Source organism: Cardiocondyla obscurior, linkage group LG01 (assembly GCF_019399895.1).
Source record: "Cardiocondyla obscurior isolate alpha-2009 linkage group LG01, Cobs3.1, whole genome shotgun sequence".
NCBI classification, from domain to species: domain Eukaryota; kingdom Metazoa; phylum Arthropoda; class Insecta; order Hymenoptera; family Formicidae; genus Cardiocondyla; species Cardiocondyla obscurior.
In genome coordinates this window covers 7386978-7410610 of record NC_091864.1, presented here as the reverse complement: position 1 = coordinate 7410610, position 23633 = coordinate 7386978, and the positions used below count along the sequence as shown (strand labels likewise).

General features: G+C 42.6%; 1 protein-coding gene across 6 annotated transcripts in view; it reads left to right on the top strand.

The window, feature by feature from the left end:
- Nucleotides 1-23633, top strand: part of Bsk (mitogen-activated protein kinase dJNK) — an 83265-nt gene that overhangs the window by 50084 nt on the left and 9548 nt on the right. For 3 of the 6 annotated variants that reach the window (XM_070664549.1, XM_070664558.1, XM_070664573.1), the window contains 5 exons: nucleotides 17653-17731; nucleotides 18779-19168; nucleotides 22523-22652; nucleotides 22804-23001; nucleotides 23442-23576. In XM_070664549.1, coding sequence (XP_070520650.1) covers nucleotides 19029-19168; nucleotides 22523-22652; nucleotides 22804-23001; nucleotides 23442-23576 — 603 coding nt within the window. In that variant the 5' untranslated portion in view covers nucleotides 17653-17731; nucleotides 18779-19028. Of the gene's footprint in view, nucleotides 1-17652; nucleotides 17732-18778; nucleotides 19169-21686; nucleotides 21947-22522; nucleotides 22653-22803; nucleotides 23002-23441; nucleotides 23577-23633 lie in introns of those variants that run through there. The other 3 variants (XM_070664563.1, XM_070664582.1, XM_070664591.1) reach the window with 2 other exon arrangements.

Below are 23633 nucleotides of genomic sequence, written 5' to 3'. Positions count from 1 at the left end.
TAATTTTGAGTTTCAAGTCTTTATTAATAAATTTTTTTTTTTTTTTTTAATAACTTTTTTTGCTTGGCGGGGAAAAAAGTATTTTGTTACAGTGATAAGTTTTATAAAAAAGAAAAAAAAATTAAAAGAAATCGCCGGATGACGAGCGGAATGCGAACTTGCTGAAAGTCGGTAGCTCGCGCGGATGAAATTAGAATAATGAGTTATGCGTCGCATCTACATAATTATCGTATCGTTGAAAGATGAATCCCCGCGACGCGCTTTTGAGAGGATCTAAAATTGCGATCACACGTGTTTCGATCTCATGATAATTTCATCGTTGTCGTAAGTCTCGTTAGTCTCTCCGCTCGACCGATTCTCGTAAAGCTTTCTGCAATCGGTGTTTTTATTTTATTTTATTTTTTTTTATTTGCGAGTCACACTCGAGCATCGCGATTATACACGGTTTCTAAAGCTGTGCTTTTTCGTTCGAATGGACGAACTTTAAATTATTCGTCCCAACGTTCATAAAGAGACGCGTCGTGAGGTTTCTTTTTCTCGTTAATTTTCGCGAATCAAAGTCCGACAACGCCGTGACGACTCTCAGTCGTCGTCGCGTCGAAGAAACACGTCTGTCCGGATGTCGCTTGTCGCTAGCAATGAACGGCGACGATATCCCGTCATATTTATCGCGCGTTATCCGTATACACGCGCGCGCAACGTTAATACCCCGATAATTCATTCTAAATCCGGCGGACGTTCTTCGTCCCGTCGACTACGGTTACGGGAGTTCCGAGAAACGCGGACCAGCTCTATAGCGGCGCTCTATCGTCCCTTTGAAGTCTCGCAGCGTCGGCGGCGACGCAGACTTGGACCTTTTACCCGCGACGACGAGAGAGGAACGTCGCGCCGGCGCTCGTCGTTTCCTCTGGTCCTTCTTGCACTCTCCGTCTCTACCTCCGCCGTTCGTTCGAGTAGCCGCCGTTTCTCCTCCCGTTCGCCGGTTCTCGTCGCGGCTCGATGCAACTGCGGTTACGCGCGAACGAGCGCGACGCGTGCCACAGAACGGCGCGTTGCGCTTGTCACGAGGACCGACTTGGTGGTTACGATCTCTCGTTATTTCCTCTTCCATTAACGCAGTCATATTAAATCTGATCGAATCGTTTGTAGATTAAGATCGCGAGAGTCTGAAATTTGGACGGATTATAATTATTTTATATTTTCAATGATAGGGTAAGAGGAGCAAATTCATTTTGACGCGCACCGATCTGATGTCGAATTAATATTTATTGTTTTTTTTTTTTTTTTTTTAATTTTAATTTTAATTTTTAATATAATAGATAGGTATACCGTATTATTCGTCGATTAAATTAAAAAGAATTTCTACGTGGAAATGGCACTTTGTTTTTGGTCACATTTTTCGTCCTAGTATTAACGGGGATTGCAACCAAAATCTGGAATTCGCGTTTAAATTCGTGGCTAGGTCAAATCGACTGGCGTCACGCATTCCGGAGTTAAATTGCGCGAATCGCGCGGGCGGCTTTGTGCGTGCGCAGTTGTAATCCTGATCCTCGCGAATGCATTTTCTCTCTCGTTCCGCGAGGGGGTGGCGGGCACCCGGTGATTTATCGTTGCAGGCGTCGGGCGGTAAATCATCGCGCTCGCCGCCTAAATCTGATGTCGAACGAGAAAAGGAAGGCTGGATATGAATATTGTTTGCTTTGCTACAAAGATCGCGCGAGGGAAAATTTATGCGAAGAGCCGGGGAGTTTCCTTCGCGCGAGTGATTGATCTGCACGGTCGTTTGAATTCGTTTTAGCAAACCCGCGACGTCAAATTCCATGTAGTGCGTATTTTCGCATGCGTTTGCATGTCGTAAGAGCCGTCGCGATGGCAATCAAATTCAAGGTTTCGACAGTGCAAGCAGGAATTTGCTTGCAAGTAGCTTAACGGCTTGTAGAACCGTTTCTGCTTGAGACGAAGTACTTTCTAAGGCCTACTAAGTTTATGAGCGCGGACGTCTTAATTAAAATGCCACAGACGCCTCGCAAATCTCGTGCACATTGTTGCGTATGTCTCTCGTGCGTCGTCGCGAGCTTAAACCGCAACTTTGGACCAATCGCGGCTAGACTGGCGGGTGGATTACGTCGCGTAATATCGTTACTTTCTGCATCGCACGAGGATGCCGTAACACCGTGCATAATTCGGTATCTCTCTCTCCCGCGACTGCATTTATCCGGCTGTGCGGCATGATGCGACGAGTTGCAACGTGCGATTTATACGGCGAATTTACAACTTCGCACAGCACCTCCGACGTGTACATCAATCCCGCGTGAATAATTTCCCTTTTCCGCAGATGTTTCTTAACCAGAATTAATTTCGCCTTTTCCGTTTCGCTCATCTAGACGTTATCTTTGTTCCGCGTTTAAATACGCGATAAATCATCTTATATCGATCGTCTGGTCACTGTCCAGCGCGGACCGTGTTCCAGGGCTCCACGGATTCGGCATTCGAGCGAGCGTTGCGTGGCAAAAAATGTTTAGATATCTAGCTTTTCTAACTCGTTATTAGCTAGAAATAATTATCTAGTATTTAGTACGTTTTGAGTGTTACATTTTTGGCTCGGTGCTGCGACAGTTTTGCTAGACAGCCACGAGATGAGCCACTAATTGGCTAGCTAATTATTAGGTAACGGTGGAAATTGATTTCCACTCGGGATTTTTTTTTTAATTACGATAACGGCGAAATCAATTTTTATTATTTATCGTTGCGAATAGATTTTATTTATCGTTGATTTATATGTATATTTAGACGATAGATTTTATATCGACGGTGTTTCATGTTGATGCTTTTTATTGAATTTTCGGTCTCCTCCGAGAATTTATCGTCCTCTGCCTCGCGCCGACAACCATCGAAAGAATTGGACAGCAGAAATTCGAGAAAGATATGGCTGCGGGATGTGCCAAGTAAAAAACGTCGAAGGCGCGCGATATATTTCAGAAATAAAGTAGTTATGCAAACTTCTGCGATATAGTACAATAGTTGGATATGCTGGAACGTTTCGATAAATCACGCTGAAAAATCTGGGAAATTTATTATGTCTTAACGAATTTTACGTTTCGCGTTCTCGTTGAAAAATATTAAACTCGCGTTTAGCAAGACTCAATTTGGTTCGAGCTATACAGAAAAAAATAATTCCGAATGTTATATTGCCATTTCAACGAATTGCATTGTAAATTAGATTACAATTAAATGCACATAAATCTCGGCGTGCTTCAAATTTATCTGGTGCGCGAAATACAATATTCAGCGAGGCCTGCCAGCGCAAATATTATCCGTCGGAGATAATACGTCAATTTCGGGACATTGTATAGGTAGCGAACCCCTGTACGCGAACCCCAAGACGAGTGATCGCGGGAGAGATCCTGTCGTCTCGTCACGACTCCTTTGGGACCGATTGTAGCCCGTCGTCTCAGGTGCTAGTCCTTTCCATGGACCCGCCAGCTATCAAAAACATTGGCAGTGATATATCGCTTCGTCGCAATGATTCTCGTTCCGTATTGCTTTCTCTTACGGTTTTTTTTTATTTTTTAATATTTATGTAAATCTGTATTTTTACGTAACTAAAAAGAAAATATTTTATGACAATGTGATCTGGAATTAGCAGCCAAACTTACTTAATATATCTAGATGAAAATCTATAATTTATATCTGAAAGGCAGATCGAACTAAATTTAACGGTAAACGCTGGAAGTTGAATAGGGATCACGGTGATTGCCGACGGCCGTCGAGAGTTAGCCAGGTGGCGAATTAGAGAGGAAGCCGTATAATCGGGTTGACTTTTAAACACATCGGCAGAAGTTTGGCTACTCCGGAACGTGTAGTTGGCAAGGGACGCGAAATTTCTGTCGCATCCGTCGCATATGTTGGCCCGCAGTTGCGACGATCTAATGTGTTCGGGGTCTCTTTGCAGAAAACATACATTACACAAAGACCCCGGGTACTTGAAACTCTCCTTCGATCTCGATTAATTTATAATTAATTATTAAAAAAAATAATGAAGCCTTCGATTGTTACTAATTCGTAAAACCAGCTTCGTGAAACAATTTATACGATAAAAATAATCGGAAATATTTTTAGTTGCAGACTGTAGAGTTAAGTAGATTGGGTCATAGGTAACGCTTGATTTTTTTTCCGAAAACTTTCGGATCAGCTGACCGTCGGGAGTGTTTCCGTGGAAGCGGAAAGTGTCGTCTCGCGTGCGGGAAAGAAAACGTGCGTGTGTCACGAGCACGTTCGTCGGACTTGAGACTTTCTTTGAAAGTCGTGCGACGGAAAATCGATCCCGAATAAGCATTATGACACATTGCGTGGCCACCGGCTGTTGATCTTTGCAAAAAAAAATCGCGTCGTAAATCGTAAATCTTAAGGACAATAACTATTATATCAGAAATATTATTTTAATCGATATTATTGTAAAATCTGAAATTTTAGATACGTATAAATAGATAGCAGGTCATTAAAATCAAGCGACGATATAATTTAAATAATAATTATTTACACAAAAAAATGTATGTATGCACGATTGGTAAAAAGTTGAAAAATTCTCGCATTAATTTACAAAATCTTGTCTTCTATTAAGAGATTAAGATAAAACGGTGTTTTATTCGTTGCGTAGTTAAATAATATTATTAAGATAAATGAAGTTTCCGTAGCGAGAAAGTTGAGGCTGTCAATGAGTGTCACGGACGTGAAATTTTTTCTGGCTTAGAAAATTCTGCCTCCGTACCGATTTTGCAGTCTGCAGTTATTAACCTGTCAGGGGGCAGCGAAACATCGCTAACCACGCCATTCGCTCTGTACAATACCCCTCGCTGCTTTCATCCAATTAGTTGAAGGAAATTTCGCGCAACGAAAGGCTCCGCTGGGTTTTACCTAGCTTTTTTTCCTGGTATAATAAGGTTCGCGGTTAATGTTTTAATACCCTTTTTTGCGACATTAGTTTTCATTTAGCTTTGTAATGTTTTAATTTTTATTTTCTCTCGAATAATTACATTTAAACCCACGAACCGTACGATATTAAAGAAAAATAGTTAATACTCTTTTTTATTTTTTTTAATAATAGATTCCGCGTCATTGAACATTGTTTCGCGGTAAAAAGAAAGGACTCGTTCGTGTTTTATCATCTTGACCGTTTTTGTATTGTCGATGGAGTTACGTAAACGAGACGGTTTCATTATGACGTAAGAAAAATATTAAAACTCCTCGGCCGCGCCGGACAGGGGGTAGGGTTTTCACGTGTTACGCGCGAAGGGTGGTGGCGACGACGGTCTGTTCCGCGCGTATTTTACGCTGTCGCAATAAATCAATGCGCTCGTCCCCGTCCAGGAAGGGAGTCGGATACTGCTAGTAGATGAGCCGGGTGATATTTATGCAGCAACGGATCGCGCAATTCCTCCCCTTTCTCTCTCTCTCTCTCCTCCTCTCAGCTTACGTGCACAAATGCGTCGCGATTATTGTCACACCTTGTCACCGACGTTGCATCGCTAGGATATATCTAACGCAAGCGCAGCTCATTGGATATCTGTTTCAGAATGTATCACGCACGCATGATTGTTGCATGTGATTACGACAAATATGCCGATTGTAACGGAGAACACGATTTATTAGAAAGGAAATATTTATTAAATTCCATAATACGTATAATTCCAATTAAAAGCGTCTAATGATACCTAATTTACTAACATATATTACGACGTGACGTACCTATATAGAATATTACATTTGTCGGCAAGTTTAATTGCAAGTTCCAAGTTTGACTGGTCGAAGCTTATTTTTAGACGTCGTATAATCAGCACGTAACGATTACGTGCATCATCGCGACGGTGCCGTAGCTCGTTTCCACGCATCGAATCGCGTCCGATGATTCGCGACGGCTTTCGCAGATTCTTGGCTCGCTGCTGCGAAGCGAAGGAGAGCGAGGCAGAAGCGCGGCAGTATGATTTCTATTAACGAGACACTCGTAATGTATTATACCCTATTACTTTATGTCAATGAAATTTTCAAGCGAAACTGCGGGATCAGAAAACGACCATTTTGGCTTCTTCCTTCCGTAATTTCCAGAATACTTAGCGGTTGGAAAACGCAGTTATTTCTCACGGCAACTGTACCGAAACAACGTTGAGTAAATGCGGCTCGCAATCCAACTCTCGCCATTATTTACCTCAATTAATTACCGCCTATGTGTTAATGACGGACCCCGTCCGTCGCATCATCGAGCGACTTCCGCGAGACGTGCCGTTGCGGTCGTAATAATTAATGCCGATCGTTAGCGCGAGTGATTAATATCTGCGCGACGTGATCGAGAGCGCGGTTTAGGTGCGTTACGCGAATTCAACCGTGGATTCTCCGCGGTCTTCCGTCGTTCTGTACCTTACGACTGGCGCCGTTCGGCAACGAACTTATCGGTCGTAAAGCTTAATCGACGACGCAACCTAGGTATCGTCGTTTCGCCCTTCGCTCCGTGATTTTATTGTCCAACTGTGCCGTGAAAAGCGACTATGCTTTACGATGCGAACGCGACGTTATCTTCCGCTTGCCGCGCGAAATAACGAGAGGGAATTATCTCTGCTGTATTATGAAATAAAAATTATGAAATGGAGACTAAAAAAAATTTTATGGAATTATGACAAGTCATCAAAATATTCCGTGAGACGCAGATGACGTTTTTGGAGGCGAGAGATACGTCGAATAAATGTTAGGATACTTTAGCGAATCGGCGGCGTAGGTAGGGGTGATTCGCCAATATTCGCCGGATACAAATAGGCAACAAGGGTGACAGTCCGCGGAGAGCCCGCGGGCGAAAGGAAGCGTTTGTTCGGTATAACAAACAAGCTATACCTAGGGGGTGCTTCTCCTAGGGGCATTTGTGTCGGCGGTATTTACATTTCGAGGCCATATCGTCTCTCCCGACGTTTCCCCATCGGAAACCAGAGAGCAAGATTATCAAGTTGTCTCTGCTAAAAGACGCGTATCAATGCTTTTAGTCATCCCCTTGTATTTTGACTCCTCGGCATGTAGTTCGTCAGCTCTAACTATCGATCGCCTAAAGGATCGATGCCATTAAAAAATAATTAAATTTTTTTATTTGACTTTTTTCATTACGATTCGAATTAAAAAAAAATTATTAAAATAAATAACGTTATACGTATTTAAACTCACTACTGGTTCGAGTATTTCCGTATTCTTATCGGCCAAAAAACGTGCGGAGGAGTTTTTAGGTGGGCGCCTACGTCCAAGCAGCGAGTCCTCCGTCTTTGCAGCGTCCGAGAGTCGTTCGTAGAACGGCTTACATGTTCCGCAAAGCGACGCGATAAAATAAAAACGAAACGTCGCGCGTCCCCGAAGTACGAAGCGAGAGAAGCCGGCTAAGGGATAAATCCAGAAATAAATCAGACCGCGGGGGTACGGGCTCGTTCAAGTTCGTCTCGTCGCTATTCTTCACGATACCAGTTTCAGGGATTATCCGTATTAGATATTTTATCGGGCCACGACTAGACGCGGATAATTTCGTCGTCTCTCCGATGCGTCGCAAAAGACGAATTTCTTCGAGGTCTCAATAAAGCAATACTTGTCCGATTAGATCGTACGTCATTTAATCTACTCCTAATGCGTAACTTTTTACACTCTGATACACTTTCAAGTTGTACAAGCACTCTCCCCCCCCCCTTTTTTTTTTTTTTTTTTTAAGAGAATAACGAGTTTTACACAAGCGCGTCTTTGTTTTAAAACTCGAAATCTGGAGCTATAAAATTTTATATACAGAACGTACGTGTCAGTATTTCGCGATTCGGTAAAAAAATAGAAAAAAGAAAAAAAAGAAATTGGTCGACCGTGCCGGTGTCCTTTTTCTTATGGTCTATAGAGATCGCGGAGCGAGGCCATCAGCGCGCGATTTACTGGCGATCGAAATGCGACTGTTCACCTCGCTCGGAGGGCAGCGATCTCGTAATTCTTGTCACGACGGAAAAGTACGCTTTTCCGGCGCGGAAAGCGAAGCGAGCTTCGCGTTCGAAGCCGAGAACGACGAAACGTTTCGCGGATGAAAATTTACGAACGACCGACGGTTCGGAGATCGCGTGGGCGTTGCCCTCGAGATTCATCTTATTTCGGACAGGTTGTGGCCACTTCTGCGCGTTACAAATAGAACTCCCCGCGTTGCTTGCGAACCACCATGTGCCACCTTGTGCGTCGCGTCGCATCGTAGATCTTTCGGGGCGTTTTACACGAGGTAATCTGCGGCTGCTTAAAGAACGGGGAGAAACTCGGAGGGGAAGAGGAAGGCCGGAAAGGACGGAAAGATATAATTTCAGCGGAATTAACGGCCAAGTCTCGCTTAATCCACCGATGCACTTTGCAGATTCTAAATGATCCTTGCAACGCGCATAATTTTCTCAACAGTAGCACGAGTTATTTATTAAGTACTTAAGCAGTCGCAGCGGCACTTCACTCTTATTTAGCTAATCTATCTTTCCGACAACGGCGAACGAATGGTTTTTCGTTTTTCGAAGAAGCTGCGCCAGGGACATTACGCCACGTAAAAAATATCTATAGTTAGATATCGCATAACTAGATATGCGTACGCAACTTTTTTATGTAGCATTGTTAGTTGAAGGGTTTCAGCGTTTATCTTAAGAATTAACTTTAATGAAAGAATCGTTATTTTATTGTGCCATTTGATATCGCGTACGGATATTGTGAAATATGTAAAACGTCTCGTCGGCTATATGTATGTCGATCAATCACGACTGACGGCCGCGAGAGCGAGACGATAATGGAGCGATTCGGCGCGAGGAAGAAGTGAGAAAGATAAAAGGGGCTAACATTCTTTGGCATGGGTATTTATTTTCGGCCAATTAGCGGCATTCCGCGACGCAAATATCCTCCTTGCTCGTTCACGGATTGCATAACCCGGCGGGGAATGAGAAGAACGGAAATAGAGAGAAAAAAAAATTAAAAAATGTGCGCGAAGTAGAGACGGGGAATGAAAGAAAAGGGGACGGCCGAGCGGAAGGGGAGAGATCGAGACGGAAAGGAAGAAAAAGAGAAGTGCCGAGCGAAGACACGCCGGCACGTGACACCCTTCAGCTCGATGTCTGTCTTTTGCTCCTCTATCCCCTTTCAAACGGCGCGTATACGTGACGTATGCGAGAAAGTATCATGTTTATCTCGGCTTCTCTGATTCTCGTCTTTGACGGCCGGGAGCCGAGCATCCGAAGGATGCAGCGGCGGAGTTGATCTCGACGTCAGTGATTTTCGCTGGCTCATCGTTTCGAAATCTCTTTTATCGGTTCTTAGATTTGCGTTGCGTGAAAAAATTATTAAAACAAAAGATTTTTATATTTATCATGCTTTATATGTATTTATTATACATTTTGATTTTTTGCTTCATTCGTGACTGATACGGATCAGCATTAAAACGTGGCGAGTAATGGTTCCTCGAGAAATTAATTAAAGTCTCGGTCTGTCGATCGCACTCGGTACAGACTGTATGGAGCGATAATCTTTAGCTTAAAAGCTCGTCGACGCGACCGTAAAACGCGACTTTAATCGTTTCTCCGTGTCGCTCGTAAAATATATTACGCTTCACGTATATTCCCAGACGAAGTAGGTTATACTACTTGGAAATCGGACGGAAGTGCGGACGGGACCTGCAGACGGATTCCTGCCTCCGACCGGTCGGCCGTACGCCGTGGTCATAAAATATATAGCTTTTAATTTATATCCGAAGTTCGAGTGAAACGGCGGAGAATCGCGGAGAAGCGGGATCCGCGTCTACCTAACGAGATTGCTTTCCTATCCTCCGGTTTCTCTCGGTCCGCACGGAAAGCAAATCCGACGGAGAGAAATCGTTTTCTCGGTGCGCCCGAACATGAAAAAGCGCACAGTCGGCACTTTTAGTTATTCCAAATTGCTAAGGAGGAAAGATTCACTTTCAACGACAAGATTGCGAGGACAGGGATTTGTAAAATCATGGAAATTGTTCCCGAAGTAAACATATACGCGGTAGTGTAATTAAAGTTTTAATTGCAGGCTAAAAAAAAAAAAATTCTCTACGTCCTGTCAGGGTTAATTTTAAGAGTGGTATACGTTTTGCAACGGAATTCATGCCTAGCGGCGCGAGATTGGACTCGCGCCGAAATTCTCTCACGCGAGCGGTATTCCATTATCTTCACAGACCAAACAGACGTATCTCTCTCGCGGCGGGTCTTAAGTTAATTCAAAGTATCCGTCGCGCTTGTTCACGCCTCCGAACGTATAACCGCTTTTTCTGCGGGCGACAGGCTCCCCGTAATTCGCGCCAACTTTTGACGCTGATTTGTGTCCGACGATGCCGTCCAATATTTCACTCCGATGCCGGTCGCTGTCGCGTCGCGGCCCTCAAGACGACGAAATTGCAACTTTTTTTTCTCCCCTCCCGCAGCGGGAACTCGATCGAACGCTCGCGAACTGCCTCGACCGCTCTTTCACCGCGATCGCCCAATTTCGCATGCAACCGCATATAAATAGAAGCACCGCGTGTAGCTCTGTCTGTCACGACGCTGGTGGCATTTTTGAAATTCACGAAATGCTCCCTCGTCTGGCCTCTCTCGGGGATCTCTTCTCCGATACCTTGTTTCCCTTTTTCGTCACTCGCTTTCCAAAAAATTCAATCGCACATCTTGCATTCGAAATTGCAAGAATTCACGTCATAGAAAGTATTCCGTACGAAATATACTACGTAAAATAGAATTTTAAGATTTTCCTATTATTGAAATTGTTTATTAAAATTTTACAAGCTTGTCGAAGAAATTAATAATTCTTTTGGGACATTTTTTTGCGAGTTAAATAAAATTTTTTAATCTACGTGTACGCTTAAATTCGTGGAGAGAAACAAAAAATAATGAAGAAAATTTTCACCAGTGCCCGAGCACTTGGCTGGAAAATCGGTTTGCGGCTTACCCGAACATGTCTCATATTGGCAAGTAGCTGTCGCCTCCGTGTCGTCCGATATTCCCTCGATCGAGATATCCTCGAATTTTTTTTCCGCGGCAATCAACAGATAGCACCGCCGGACTGGCGGAAATGTGCGGCTAACGATTTGCTAACGAGTCTTTTTTGCTATAGAACGGCCATTACAGTTGCGGACCGAAGTCTTATCTTCTCTTTCTTTCGCGTACGACGACGCGGCGAGTAATGGCCAAAGGCTTACGATCTTGTAGACGCGGCTACGAGCTTTTACGGCCATGAGAATCGTACTTCCCGCTTTTACTCTACCGACCCGGCGGCCGTTTGCTCTCGTAACGGTGATCGTCGTTCCTAATAAATGCTTTTCTACTGACGCCGTGACATTTCGAAAAACTGCGCAGCTCTCTCGTTTTTGTCTTTCTTTCGAAAACACTGTGCATAAATATACAAGCACCAAAAGTCTGTCAGTTAATTAATTCGACGTTATTAAACGTAAATGAAAGTCTTTGCTGCTTTTTTTTTCTCTTGCAGAAAATATATTAATTTACGATATTATATCAGTTTTAGACGGGGTTATTTTACGAAAACGATCGTATCGAGTTTAACGCGGCGAAAGATTAGCTCCTGGGTGTCTAACGCCGGCCCGTTGAGCCGAGGAGACCCACTAAACGATTAGGCGGTACGGGGACGTCGCTTGGGTGGGCCGGTTCAACCAGATATCTCGCGGGCGAACCACCGTGGCGAACCGCGGTGAAACCGTCGCTCTTCGTTCTCTGCCAATTATCGTCGCGATTTATTCAAGACGCCTTCGTCCGCCCGTTCCTTCGCTTGTCCATCTTACGAAGCCGCAATTATTCGCGGTTTCCCAGTCGCTTCCGGTTGCCCGCCCGCCCCGGTTCTCCTTCTTCCTCGGGAAAATTCGGTCGATGAACCCGCAACTGATCTCGCCTTCTCGTCCCGGCGAATCGTCGGGTAATTACCGGTGTCGTGCCGAAGAGGGTGAGATGAGGTGGGACGTTCCTCTCTGGCAGCCGTCCGCGGAATACTGATTGGGAGTAATTACCGTGACGGTAGAGGGAACGCCGACGAATTTAACATTCAATAACGAAACGCTCGCGCGGCGTCACTTTGCCACGCCGCGATATACCTGAGAAGCGAGAAAAAGGAAGAGAAAAGACAGAGAAGATCGTTAATGCCTTCTCGTTAAAACGCCTTGTGGGGTACGACCACGCGTTATGTACTCTTCTGAATTTATATTTAGATTACGCTATTGTATTTAACTCGCTTATGAATTTCTCTAAGCCTGGATTTAATTATAGGGATTTAATATTCGGAGAATGAAACGCGTCTTTACCTCATTAACGTTAACGTTCCGTAAAAGTTATGTATTCAATGAAAAAAAAAAAAAAAATCAGTTTAACGTATTTTTCTATTGTTATATTATCTACGTAATGTTACAAGATTATTTCTTACAAAATTGATATTCCCGTTCAACTAATTTATCGGTTTAAAATTATAATGTACATCTTACGTATTTCTACATGAATGTATTAGAGAATGCACGTTCAAATATCTATTAGTACGCATTCTCTGATTTTTAAGTGCGTCCTGAAAACTGTCTACGCCTACAGTTGCTCGTTTACGACTCGGTCGGCGCATTTAAATCGCGTTAAGGGGTTAAATAGATCTCCTCTCTCGGGTTCTCTTCCAGTGGCGTTAATTGACTCGCGAGGCTCTCTCGGCGACGCGACGGAACGGCGGAATTATGACCATCGGCCCGTTATGTCGCCGTGGTCCAGAAAGCGGCGCGGTGGCGTCAACTCGTTAGCGCCATTATTGCGATCGTGCACAAGTCGGCCAAAACAGTGGTTTCGAATTACCGAGGGCACTGCCAAAAGACAACGCGATACCGTTAAATCGCCAGGCAGCTTTTGCAATTCGAGCTTGCGGAGGCGTTGATCTCGCAAACGGACATTCTGCTGCTCTCCCTTTTCGGTTACGTTAGTTTGGTTTGCGAATACTGTTGATTCCTTTAATGACGAGCACGTGAACGGACTTCGAGATTATTTATTTACGCGAAATGTTATTTCTATTATGTGAACTCTGATTAATTTTCTCCTACATTATCTTATTTTAGAAATCCGTATTTTTATTGTTATTATTTTTTTGAAAGCTATGTCGTACGACATCGAACAAATTTAAATCACGGGAATCGGTCGACACAAGTCGCAGGTAAAGGGAAAAGGGAAAAATGGTAAAGTAATAGGCGGTAGAGAAAAAGTGAAATTTATCGCGCACAACTTCTTATCTGACAAATCTCTAGGGCGGGGTCTGATTGAGGGATGAATCTTCCTCTCGCTGGGCAATGCCACGGCACGGAATTATCGACGTTCTTCGCCATCAATGGTTTCGCTCAATGATTTTCTCGCATCTCCCTCGATATTTAGTCTTCGCTTTAGATTTTTATTATTATTAATTTTTTCTTTTTTTAATATTTTTTTATTACTGTTTTCGTTAAAGTATTGTGTAACGTTGTAATAATTTTTTAAAGTAAAATACTTATTATTTTAATTCAAAATTATTTTGATTAACTTCTTTATTTTTTCTTGATTTTATTTAAAAAAAATTAACTGTTCTGAAAATTTATTTAATTTTAATTTTTTATTTTTTTTTGTGTTAAACGCAATATAATAATGTTATGAATCAAGAGTAATACAAGTGAATTTGACTTTTAGTAGCGAGAGAAATCCCTGACTTTGACAGATGAAAAATATGATTCTATATTGGCGCAGAGACGTGTATTTAATGACCGTAAAGGAAAATCGAAAAGCTTACAGACGCACGAAGGATATACGCTTTAAGAGAATGTTTTCAAGTAGGACGTCAGAATTTTCGACTTTTCTGTGCTTTATCGAGGGAGTAAATTCGATTTTCTTAGGACTTCGAAGCGTCTCGAACACGCAGGAAAATTAACCGCTTGATCGGCTACGAATACGAATACAATTCCTTAATCTTTCAGTTAACAACCGAGTTAGAGAGCTATTTCAAAAGATAATTTTTATTTTTCTGTGTAATTGTTAGAGTCTCTTTGAAGAATAACGAAAATAATATGTAACAGAAAATTTAGCAATGAAAAATCGTCACAATAAAATTTTTTATTTATTAAGAATAAATACTTAAATTTTTCTGTACATTAATTAATGATGTATTTTAAGATAAATCCATAATTTTGGTTTTCCCATTCAATGAAAATTATTGACTCAATAAGAAATTGCCCTTTTTTTTTTAATATTCTAAATTGTTTAACAGAGTTAGAATTTGGAGTATTTTTTTTTTAGTACAAATACGAATTGTGCAACTTTTTACGCGCAGCTGAAAATTTTCCGATCGCGATAAAAACGTACAATGTTTCATTCGGACGGACGTGGTCGAGGCTGGGCCGCTCATCGCCGTCCTGAGACAGGTCGGCTATTACGAGTCTTGTAACACGGTCGGATAAAAGCGACACCGTAAAAGCGAACGGGGTGAGCAATGCATTCCGACAGGAGTCGGCGGGGTCCTGTGGGAAATAGGAACGAGCCTCGCGTGCGCACTGCAGGGAATGTCAGGCGCAAGGAAATTTAATATCTGAATCGACATTCCGTCTCCCTTTCATAACAGACAGCTCGCGTTGATTCGACCGAGCAGCCTCGCCATGCATTATCGGTCCGCTCTTGAGACATAGATAGGTTCGCTATCTCGTTTACTTCCGTCTACAGTACGAAATCAGTTGGACGTGTGAGATTGAAAATACTTTACACGATTACATACAAATAAATCGCTGTAACATTTCTTGACTTTAAATCTTCGTAAACTATTTTACGAGATTTAAATTAATCTTATCGCAGCTTTGAAATAACAAAATTATATTTTTCTCGCGTTGTAAAAAATTAATGGGAAGTTTTTTTTTGTATTTTATTGTTTGAAATTATTCTACAATTATTTTATTTAAAGTTTATCCGTTTGATTTCGGTTAATTTAAACAAAAGAGGAAGTTTACAATATTTTTAGCTTCTTTTCCCTCTTCTCTATTCTCTACTAGATCGAATAGGTTTTATTTTTAACTACGAACTCTAGACAATTTTGGTTTGGAGATGACGGGGACGAAATGGAGCTCCGATCAACTTGGATCGTTTCAGATCCGTCGATGTCCCGAAAGTTCTGCGCGTTCGGCTATGCTCGTCAAGATAACTGTTGTCTAATGAGGAAAAGAAGTACGAAGTGACGAAGTAAATCGTGTCTCGGTTTGTAAATAACTTCCGATGTTTAAATTTAATCGTGTAATTTTAGAAATGGAAATGTATTTCCAGAATTTCCGTACTTTTGCAATTATTACTTTTCCCTCAGAAGGGACATGAATATTTCATACGATTGTATTACAACTTGTATACTCCAGCGAGCATATGAATTTTTGCACTTGTAAAAACTCCCTCTCTCGCATTTGTGGGTACGAAAAATCTTCGATCTCTTTTCTGCAGTTATTCCGTAGAGAAAATATTTATTGCGCCTCGATCGAGATCACTTTGCGTCTTATTTACGTCGATCGTCTTTAATTGAGAAGACTAGTTTCGTAACTTTCCGGTACTATTTATCGTTCGTCTGAGTAACCGGAGGCGCCGGGTGTCCCTACCGATTCGAAACGACCTTCCGAGACCCTTCGAAACGGATTCGCCCTGTGCTCACCCTTGACGACACTTCGGGGACGTTTTTTCACGAGCCACCGTCGCCGTTTTCTTTGTTCGTTTACAGATTAAAATCGATGAGAAGCGACGATAGTCGTCAGCTTCGTCGTTTCCGCTTGTAATTCGGAAGGCTGACCTTTTGGCCTTCTTCGGAAAAATTATTCTTAGCGCCGGAATCGCGTAATTCTCTTTGCCGGCGTAAACTGGGTTCGCGAGTTTTATTCTCTTCACATTCTTGTCATTTCTTTTTTTAACAGTGAAACCAAATGTGTACATCAGTTTACCGTGTGCTCCACAAAGCCAACGGGCTGTAACTTTTTGTGTTAGAACTCGGTTAACGAAACAATCCTGGTTAACATTGCTTTGTGCAACGTGAACCAGCGCGAGTTGCGTTCGAACGCAATTGCGGCTCGCAAATTGTTTTTTTTTCTTTTTCCCCTTTTTGTGCCTGAACGCCGATTGACGCGGAGTTACCGTCAATAGTTCTGATATATGTAATTGTACAAAATGCGCAGCAAATTTTACACGTTTCAAAAGGAACGAAAGTTTATTTAAATGCTCGTTGCATTTAAATAATTATCACACTTAACGCACCGATCTTTCGACGAAATCGAAGACACTCTGCGTAATCTTTTCTAATTAAAAAAATCGATAACAGTCTTAAAAAAATTGAGTAACAAATTTGGCTAATTTAACGTAATTTTTGTCGCGCGTTTATTTACTCGCGAACACGCCGAGTGCAAACGTATGTATCTGGCAAGAACAACGGGGCCATTACAAGGCGGTTTAGTTAAAGAGTAGCTGGAGCATCTCGTCGCGCGGTGGTCGCGGACCGCGCGCGACTTGTCTCAATTTACAGGAACGACGTTGGCATTCCGGCGGACTCGACGGCGGCGCTAATTTATATTAATTTTAGACACGGTATATATTTGAATTAACGTGCACCGGTCGGCATACTCGTGCTGCTTTTACAACGTTCCTACGCGGGACGGATAGAGTTCTCTCTTTCTATCTCTCTTTTTCTCTTTCTCTTTCTCTCGGCGCCGAAGTTCGCGGGACGAACATTAGGCGAGACTGTCCGCAGAAATAAATCGACGGGAACATCCCCGTCAAATACGCGATTTGAGGAATTAAACGCAGCTTGCACTTGTATATGCCACTCCCAATTCGGTACGAATAGAGTCGTTGTAAATTATTGAGCATCGAGGGTACATTTTTCACGACGCGCGATTCTAACCCGAGTTGCAATTTCTGCGGCGATCGATTTTAACTTAATTATGCAGCATCGAGATTCGCGTCGCTTCCCCGAGGATTCTGTTAAATATTCCGCGAGATAAGAAGTGAACGAAAGCGATTGGCCGACGATAGTAATTAATCCCTATTATTCGCGTTGTAATTGAACCGGCGAATCGATTCTGCAATACCGAGTTCGCGTCGACAGTTGGTCGAGTTGAAATTATTCAATGTCTCCATTATATGCATAATACATTACTATAATATAGTCAAACGAAAAATACGCCGATAAAAATAAAAATATTAATTATCTTCTTGAATTAATAGCTGCGCTTCTACTTGCGGTAATAAAAATGTATAAAAAAAAAAAAAATGAGAAATTTTTAAAGCTACTACGGGAGAAAGAGAAGTAATATTTCACGCTTCCGTAGCCGAACCGAGCCGGATTCGATGAAACAGAATTACAGAATGATTCGACGGATGTCGAAGTCGTTTGTTCCCCGGTAAATGCGTTTTTGCGTCGGCAGCACCGCACGTGCGGCATTGATTAACATAGCGGTGCAACGATATCGACCGAAAGAAAGCTGGCATACGGCGGCGATCGATGCACCGCTCGCGTATGTACGCGTGCAACATTAACGCATCCGCGGAACGAATGCAAATTCCCGTCGACACGCTCACTGAGAGACGTCTCTGTTCTGTCTGCTTGCAGATCCCAGCTTCCGCGTCCGTCCCACACGGACGGGTATCAGCGTTCCGTCACCGCATCCCACAATGGCCGCCTGTTTATGGTGAGTGTATGCGTTATGGTAGTATCAATTTGCACGACGTTTCTGACGGGACGATCAATCTGCCGCGAGTTATAAAATATTTCGGCCAAAATAGATCACGATCGAAGCGTTTGTTCTCAAATATTACGTTACGGCGAAGAGCCGTATGCCGTATGCCGATACGTCGCGCTGGTTGAAATATTAGTTTTAAAGTACGCAGTTATTAGATTTAGATTAAATCTTTTCACGGGCGTGTCGCGATGATTTTTTAATGTACCTCTGACGTTGAAATAAATTCACATTCGTCAACACGTTTGCGTAATTAATAGCAGGTGGTGAACGCCGGGAGGTGGTTGGGTCCGTACGGACAAACCACGAAGAGCACAAACGTCGGTCTACGTCTGCGACAGTCGCTATAAATAATTGGGGGAATCCCAGCCCGAGGTGCTAGGAGAGATATCGGCGCGCGCGAAAGCGCGCTCGCAAAAGTATTCGCTACCGCGGCGGTCACGTCGATAACGACGTACACATAGAGACGAGACGACCCAGATCACTCGGAGTGAGATGCCACAGATAGTTACCCTTCCTCCCCATCGCGTGTTTCAGCGACAGGCGCTATTATCTTTAATGATTTATACAGCTGCCACCGCTGCGCTCGTTGATGGGATTCCCCGAGTTCACGTCTCTCTTCATCTCCCTTTCGTTGCAATTTTCGCTGATGGAGATCGCTAGTTTCTGCAAACTGACGAAAACGTCTTTGTGATCCTTTAGCTGGCAAGTTTCCTCTCCGACACTCCGCCTTAGTTCGCTGCCTTTCGTGAGTCTTACATTAGAAAACCCTTTCCGATCGAATTTAAGTATCGCTGATTTGCAAACGTCGCGCTTTGCTAGCCCATCCGTGATATAAATTATTATCAAAGTGTTATATGAAATTCTCACGTGAGAAACAAAGCCTTATCAGATGCTTTTTTTTCTACTTATTCTTTCAGATCTCTGTTGTTGAGGAAATAATTAAATGCAATGATATTTAGTGGGCTTATGCTTCAATGGTTTTTTTTTCTGTTGCAGACAATTCTGGAGTACGCAGGAATTCATCGGACAGCAGCGTGCTGAAGCGCGATCTGCTCTTGGAGCGGTCTGATTCGACTGTAGCCACTGCTAATTCCGTGGGTACATTGAAAATCTCGCGTCCAAAGTGGCTAAGAGCGTAAGTCCCCGTCGAGTGCACCAGGAGTGCTCCAGCGGGGTGGACGGCGTGCAGGCGCAAGCGGCGGCTCAGGTGCAACAGCAGCAGCAGGAGAGACGAACACCGAGGCGCATGCCTTACCTGGGGCCTGACATGACAACCCGGCTGTCCGCCATGTTTTACACGGTCGAAGTCGGGGACACCAAGTTCACCATCCTGAAGCGCTACCAAAATCTCAAGCCTATCGGATCGGGCGCGCAGGGAATAGTCTGGTGAGTACTCCAGTAAGCCGTTGCCAATTTTACAGTTAGGTTTTTTTTCTCTTTTTTTTACAACCATTAGAGACAGGAAGAGACACGTGCGAGTCGCCGAGCCGGTAAATCTTGCTTGAAAATTCCAAGCTGCTCTAGCGAACGTTACGTTTCGCTTTAATATATCTCTCGGTGTTACCTGTTTCCTAAATAAAATAACCCCCGCTCGATGTACGTATGCAGCTGATAATAATACCGACATCCGTCAGAGATAAAAGTTTCCAAGTGGATTCGAAGCCGAGCGCATGTTGTATCGTTACGTCGGCGTATATCTTGGTGGGTGGAAGGGGGTCAGCTGCAATTTCTTTTATTCGCGCTTGGGGACCGGGCGAGATCGACGCCGACGGAACAGGAGACGTCGTGCGACGTGCAGAGAAACAAGGGGGAGACAAAGTAAATCGGGCAATTCGATTCGGAACGAAGGGGAATGTCGGGATTTCCGCGAGAGCACGCGGGGTGTTTTCGGGCGACTGGGGGCAACGCGACGACGAGAGACAGAACGCCCTTTCCTTGTAAGCCAGCGGCGTGATGTCGGAAAAATCGTCCCAGACGACAGTTTCACGAGCGTTTCTCATCCAAGTCGATACCTGATCTTTGAACGAATATCCGAGCGTTCTTTCCTGTATACCTCGAGGATATTTAGAACGATATTTAGACGTTGCAACAATCGATGGAGGGTAAATACGATCGTAACTAGAATAGATGGTAGGAAAGAATTGATACAAAAATGAAAGGAAAGACTGTAATTGACTTGGAAACTGTAAAGGACTTGAAATCAAAATTTACTATTAATTTATAATATCTTGTTAATTTTTTTTATCTTTTATTTTCTCTTTTAATATTGCGAATCAAGTTTTGAAGCATTGGATTTAAATGTAACTCTAATACATTGGTTTACTCGAGTTTTGAATAGTTTTGGAAATAGCTAAATTTAATGATAGATTATTATACCGTTTAATAGCGGGTTATTATTCTTTCTAACTATTGTAGCTTATCTAATAATTTCGCAAATAAACGTTATTTCCGTTTTTTCCATTTTATCTCTACGGAACGGTCTAGCATTAACCCGATAGCCAATTTACGTTTTCAAACTTGTACTTGAACGATTGTTGAAATTACAGTGAACATTATCGATCGTATGTTAAGCGAATATCCATCACGATGATCGTTTTCCGGATAGTCATTCTCGGTGCCTCGCGCGTGTCTCCTCTTTAACGTCCGATAGGAACTGAAATACTGCATTATTCGAGAAAGCGCAATCTCGAACAGCATGCAATGGCCGTGGCATGCAGGTAAGTCGAACGAACGGTCCAAGAGAATGCGGATATCGGTTTTCGATAAAAATTCTGCCGTAGCGCGGTCCATTACGGGAAATATGCGAGGCGCCTTTTCGTTTTGTCTCGCCCTGCGAGGAGCGAGCTGCTCTCGAAAAGGACGGTTGATTTCGTGTGCATGGAAGGTAGGTTAAGATGCGATAGGAAATCGGCTAACGACGGCCGGATATTATCCTCGGTGGAGTCTGTGACCTGCACGTTAATTCTTGCTTTCAGAAATACCGGAGATTATTTTTTTTCTTATTTATTTATTAATTTTATTTTTTTTTATGAAGCTTAATAAAAAATTATTCTTTAAACAATTATTTAATTTTTCAGTTATGTTTTAGCAATATTATTAGTGATTTTAATTTTTCTACTTTTTTATTTTGCCGATTTGCTTGTCTCTGCATGATTTTTGGATCTATCCAACAACTTTGGCACAATTAATTATATTCGCAGCATTGCCGCGAGATATGTCTTACCAGATAATTATGCAAGAGTAATTTGCACGCTGAAGAAAAGTGTATTAGGTTGTACGGATGGTTCCGACAATCAAGCATGAAATCACGCGACACCGTTCTCAAAGGAGAATCGAGAGAGAAACAGATGGGAAAAAAGATCTTTTGCCAGGTAGAGCGACGGGCCTAATTCGTGCTCGTTCAAAATTACGTACATTACGCTCGTTTGTCCTTCGAGATTGCTGTCGGTGAAATTGTTGCGGCGGTTGACGGAGAAAAATTACATTTTGCGAAATGCCACGCGTTTTACAACGAACGAGACGCGAAATATAATTTAGTATCTTTCAACAAGGTACTTTATTTTCGCGATAAATAATTAAGTTTGTCATCTGCCACCGCAGATGTATTTTAATTTACGTTCCCGGACGGTTTATTTCGCGAATAATGAATTTAATGGAATAAATGAGCTTTTTATTACTCGATAAAAATATCTTTGAAGCAGAAGTTGATAATACAATGTTTTCAATGTAAATTGAAAACATTTATATAATGGATGGAATTATATTTCTTTTTTTTTTTTTTGCTTAATAAATCGTGATATTACCTTAGACTCGTAATCTGCGTGGCGACGATAAATTTTCTCCGTCGCCGCGATCGGCTTGATCGTTTTCGTTTCCTGTAGTTCTTGTGTCGTTGGTTTGGTAGCTAGAGGCGTGATATACCCTACCTAAGTTAAGGCGCGAGAACTGAAGCCACAAGTCTGAGAGAGAGAACTAAAGAAAGAATTGAAAGACAAAAAAAAGAAAAAAAAATAAAAGAGGTAATGCGATGGCGACGAACGCAACGGAATCGAGCAACGTTCGGAGCGGCTATCGTCGTCACGTTTTCGGCGACACCGAGCTTTGCATACCCGAGAGATACGTCGACGTCGTACCGCGTGGCGTCGGCGCTCAGGGTATCGTCTGGTGAGTAAAATTTACGGCCTGTATGATGGATCATACGCTGCAAGTACATCTACTTCTCTGTCATTTTCACTAACTTTAATATATAATTTTATTTATACGTCAAGGAGCGCTTACACCACGTCCAAGTGCATTAAATTTGCCGATAAATTGATACGTACAATACATATCTTTTGACCTTTACGCTTCCGCATTTCTGCAGTTGTACTTCATTAGCCGGTTTTTGTAAATTGTTTTAAATTATATTAAATTGAATTTCTCTAAATTTATTTTTTTTTTGCATTAATTTAATTAACGAAAACTTTGTTTGATAAAACGTGTTGTCTTTATTAAAACAGTAGTAAATTAGTTTTTTTTTTTTTCTTTTCATTGTTTCAGTTGAATTTGACATCTTGTTAAATTGCGGACGTTATACGGACGTGACCTAAGCACTTAAAGATTTTTACTATTAAAAATTAAATTAATTTAAACACGCATTTTTGATATTTTTCTTTTGTACTTGATATATTTAATTTAATATTACGCGGTTAAGCATACACGATCGAACGAGCTTGAAATCCTTTTTTATGTCTGTTGCAGCGCGGCGTACGATACCGTCACCGCACAAAATGTGGCGATCAAGAAGCTATCTAGACCTTTTCAAAACGTGACGCACGCAAAGAGGGCCTATAGAGAGTTCAAACTCATGAAGCTGGTGAATCATAAAAACGTAAGTGCTGTCTTTAAGTAAGCATAAGACGAAGATAAATTATATGAGAGAAAGGAGCTAACTGGAAAGATAAATTCGATTCGGCAATTATTGAGGATGTTCGAGAATAAAAAGTCTTTCGTTAATTGTTCGTTACTTTATCATCTCGTAGATAATCGGTCTGTTGAACGCGTTCACGCCGCAACGGTCGCTGGACGAGTTTCAAGACGTCTATCTGGTGATGGAGCTGATGGACGCGAACCTATGTCAGGTGATTCAGATGGATCTGGATCACGAGCGCATGTCGTACCTTCTCTACCAGATGCTGTGCGGTATCAAGCACTTGCACTCCGCTGGCATTATCCACAGGGTGGGTCGACACTCGCGCTTTGCGCCGCAATGAAAATTGCATAACCGGCGAAGCCATTTAATCTACCGTAACGAGATTCATTAGCGAGAACAATTTCTGCATATCGCCGTAGCTGCGGCGGTTACCGTTGCTCCGCGAAAGAAATAAACTGCCGTCGTGCCGATTAATTTTCCGCACACCGCGCGTTATAATGGAATAGCTAAACCGGGAATCGCGCTCATTAAAAATGAGAGCGCGATACAACAATTGCGCCGAAATAGTAACGGAGAAATTAAAATTCGTACAACCGGGAACGGTGCTACCTCGCGACTGTTATGCAAATCGCTCGAAACACTCTCGCGGCCGATTCGGGGGTTTGTCGCGAACGTTTTTTTTTTTATCGCTTCTCTGACGATTCTCAAGCTGCGAAATAATTAGTTAAAGTTCTTCCTTTTACGTAGGATTTAAAGCCAAGCAACATCGTCGTGAAATCCGACTGCACGTTGAAGATTCTCGACTTCGGTTTGGCGAGGACCGCGGGTACCACATTTATGATGACGCCCTATGTCGTTACTCGATATTATCGGGCGCCGGAGGTGAGTTAAACCCTTCTGTCGAGTTTTCCCCTAAACCCCTTTCATTCGACGCACTCG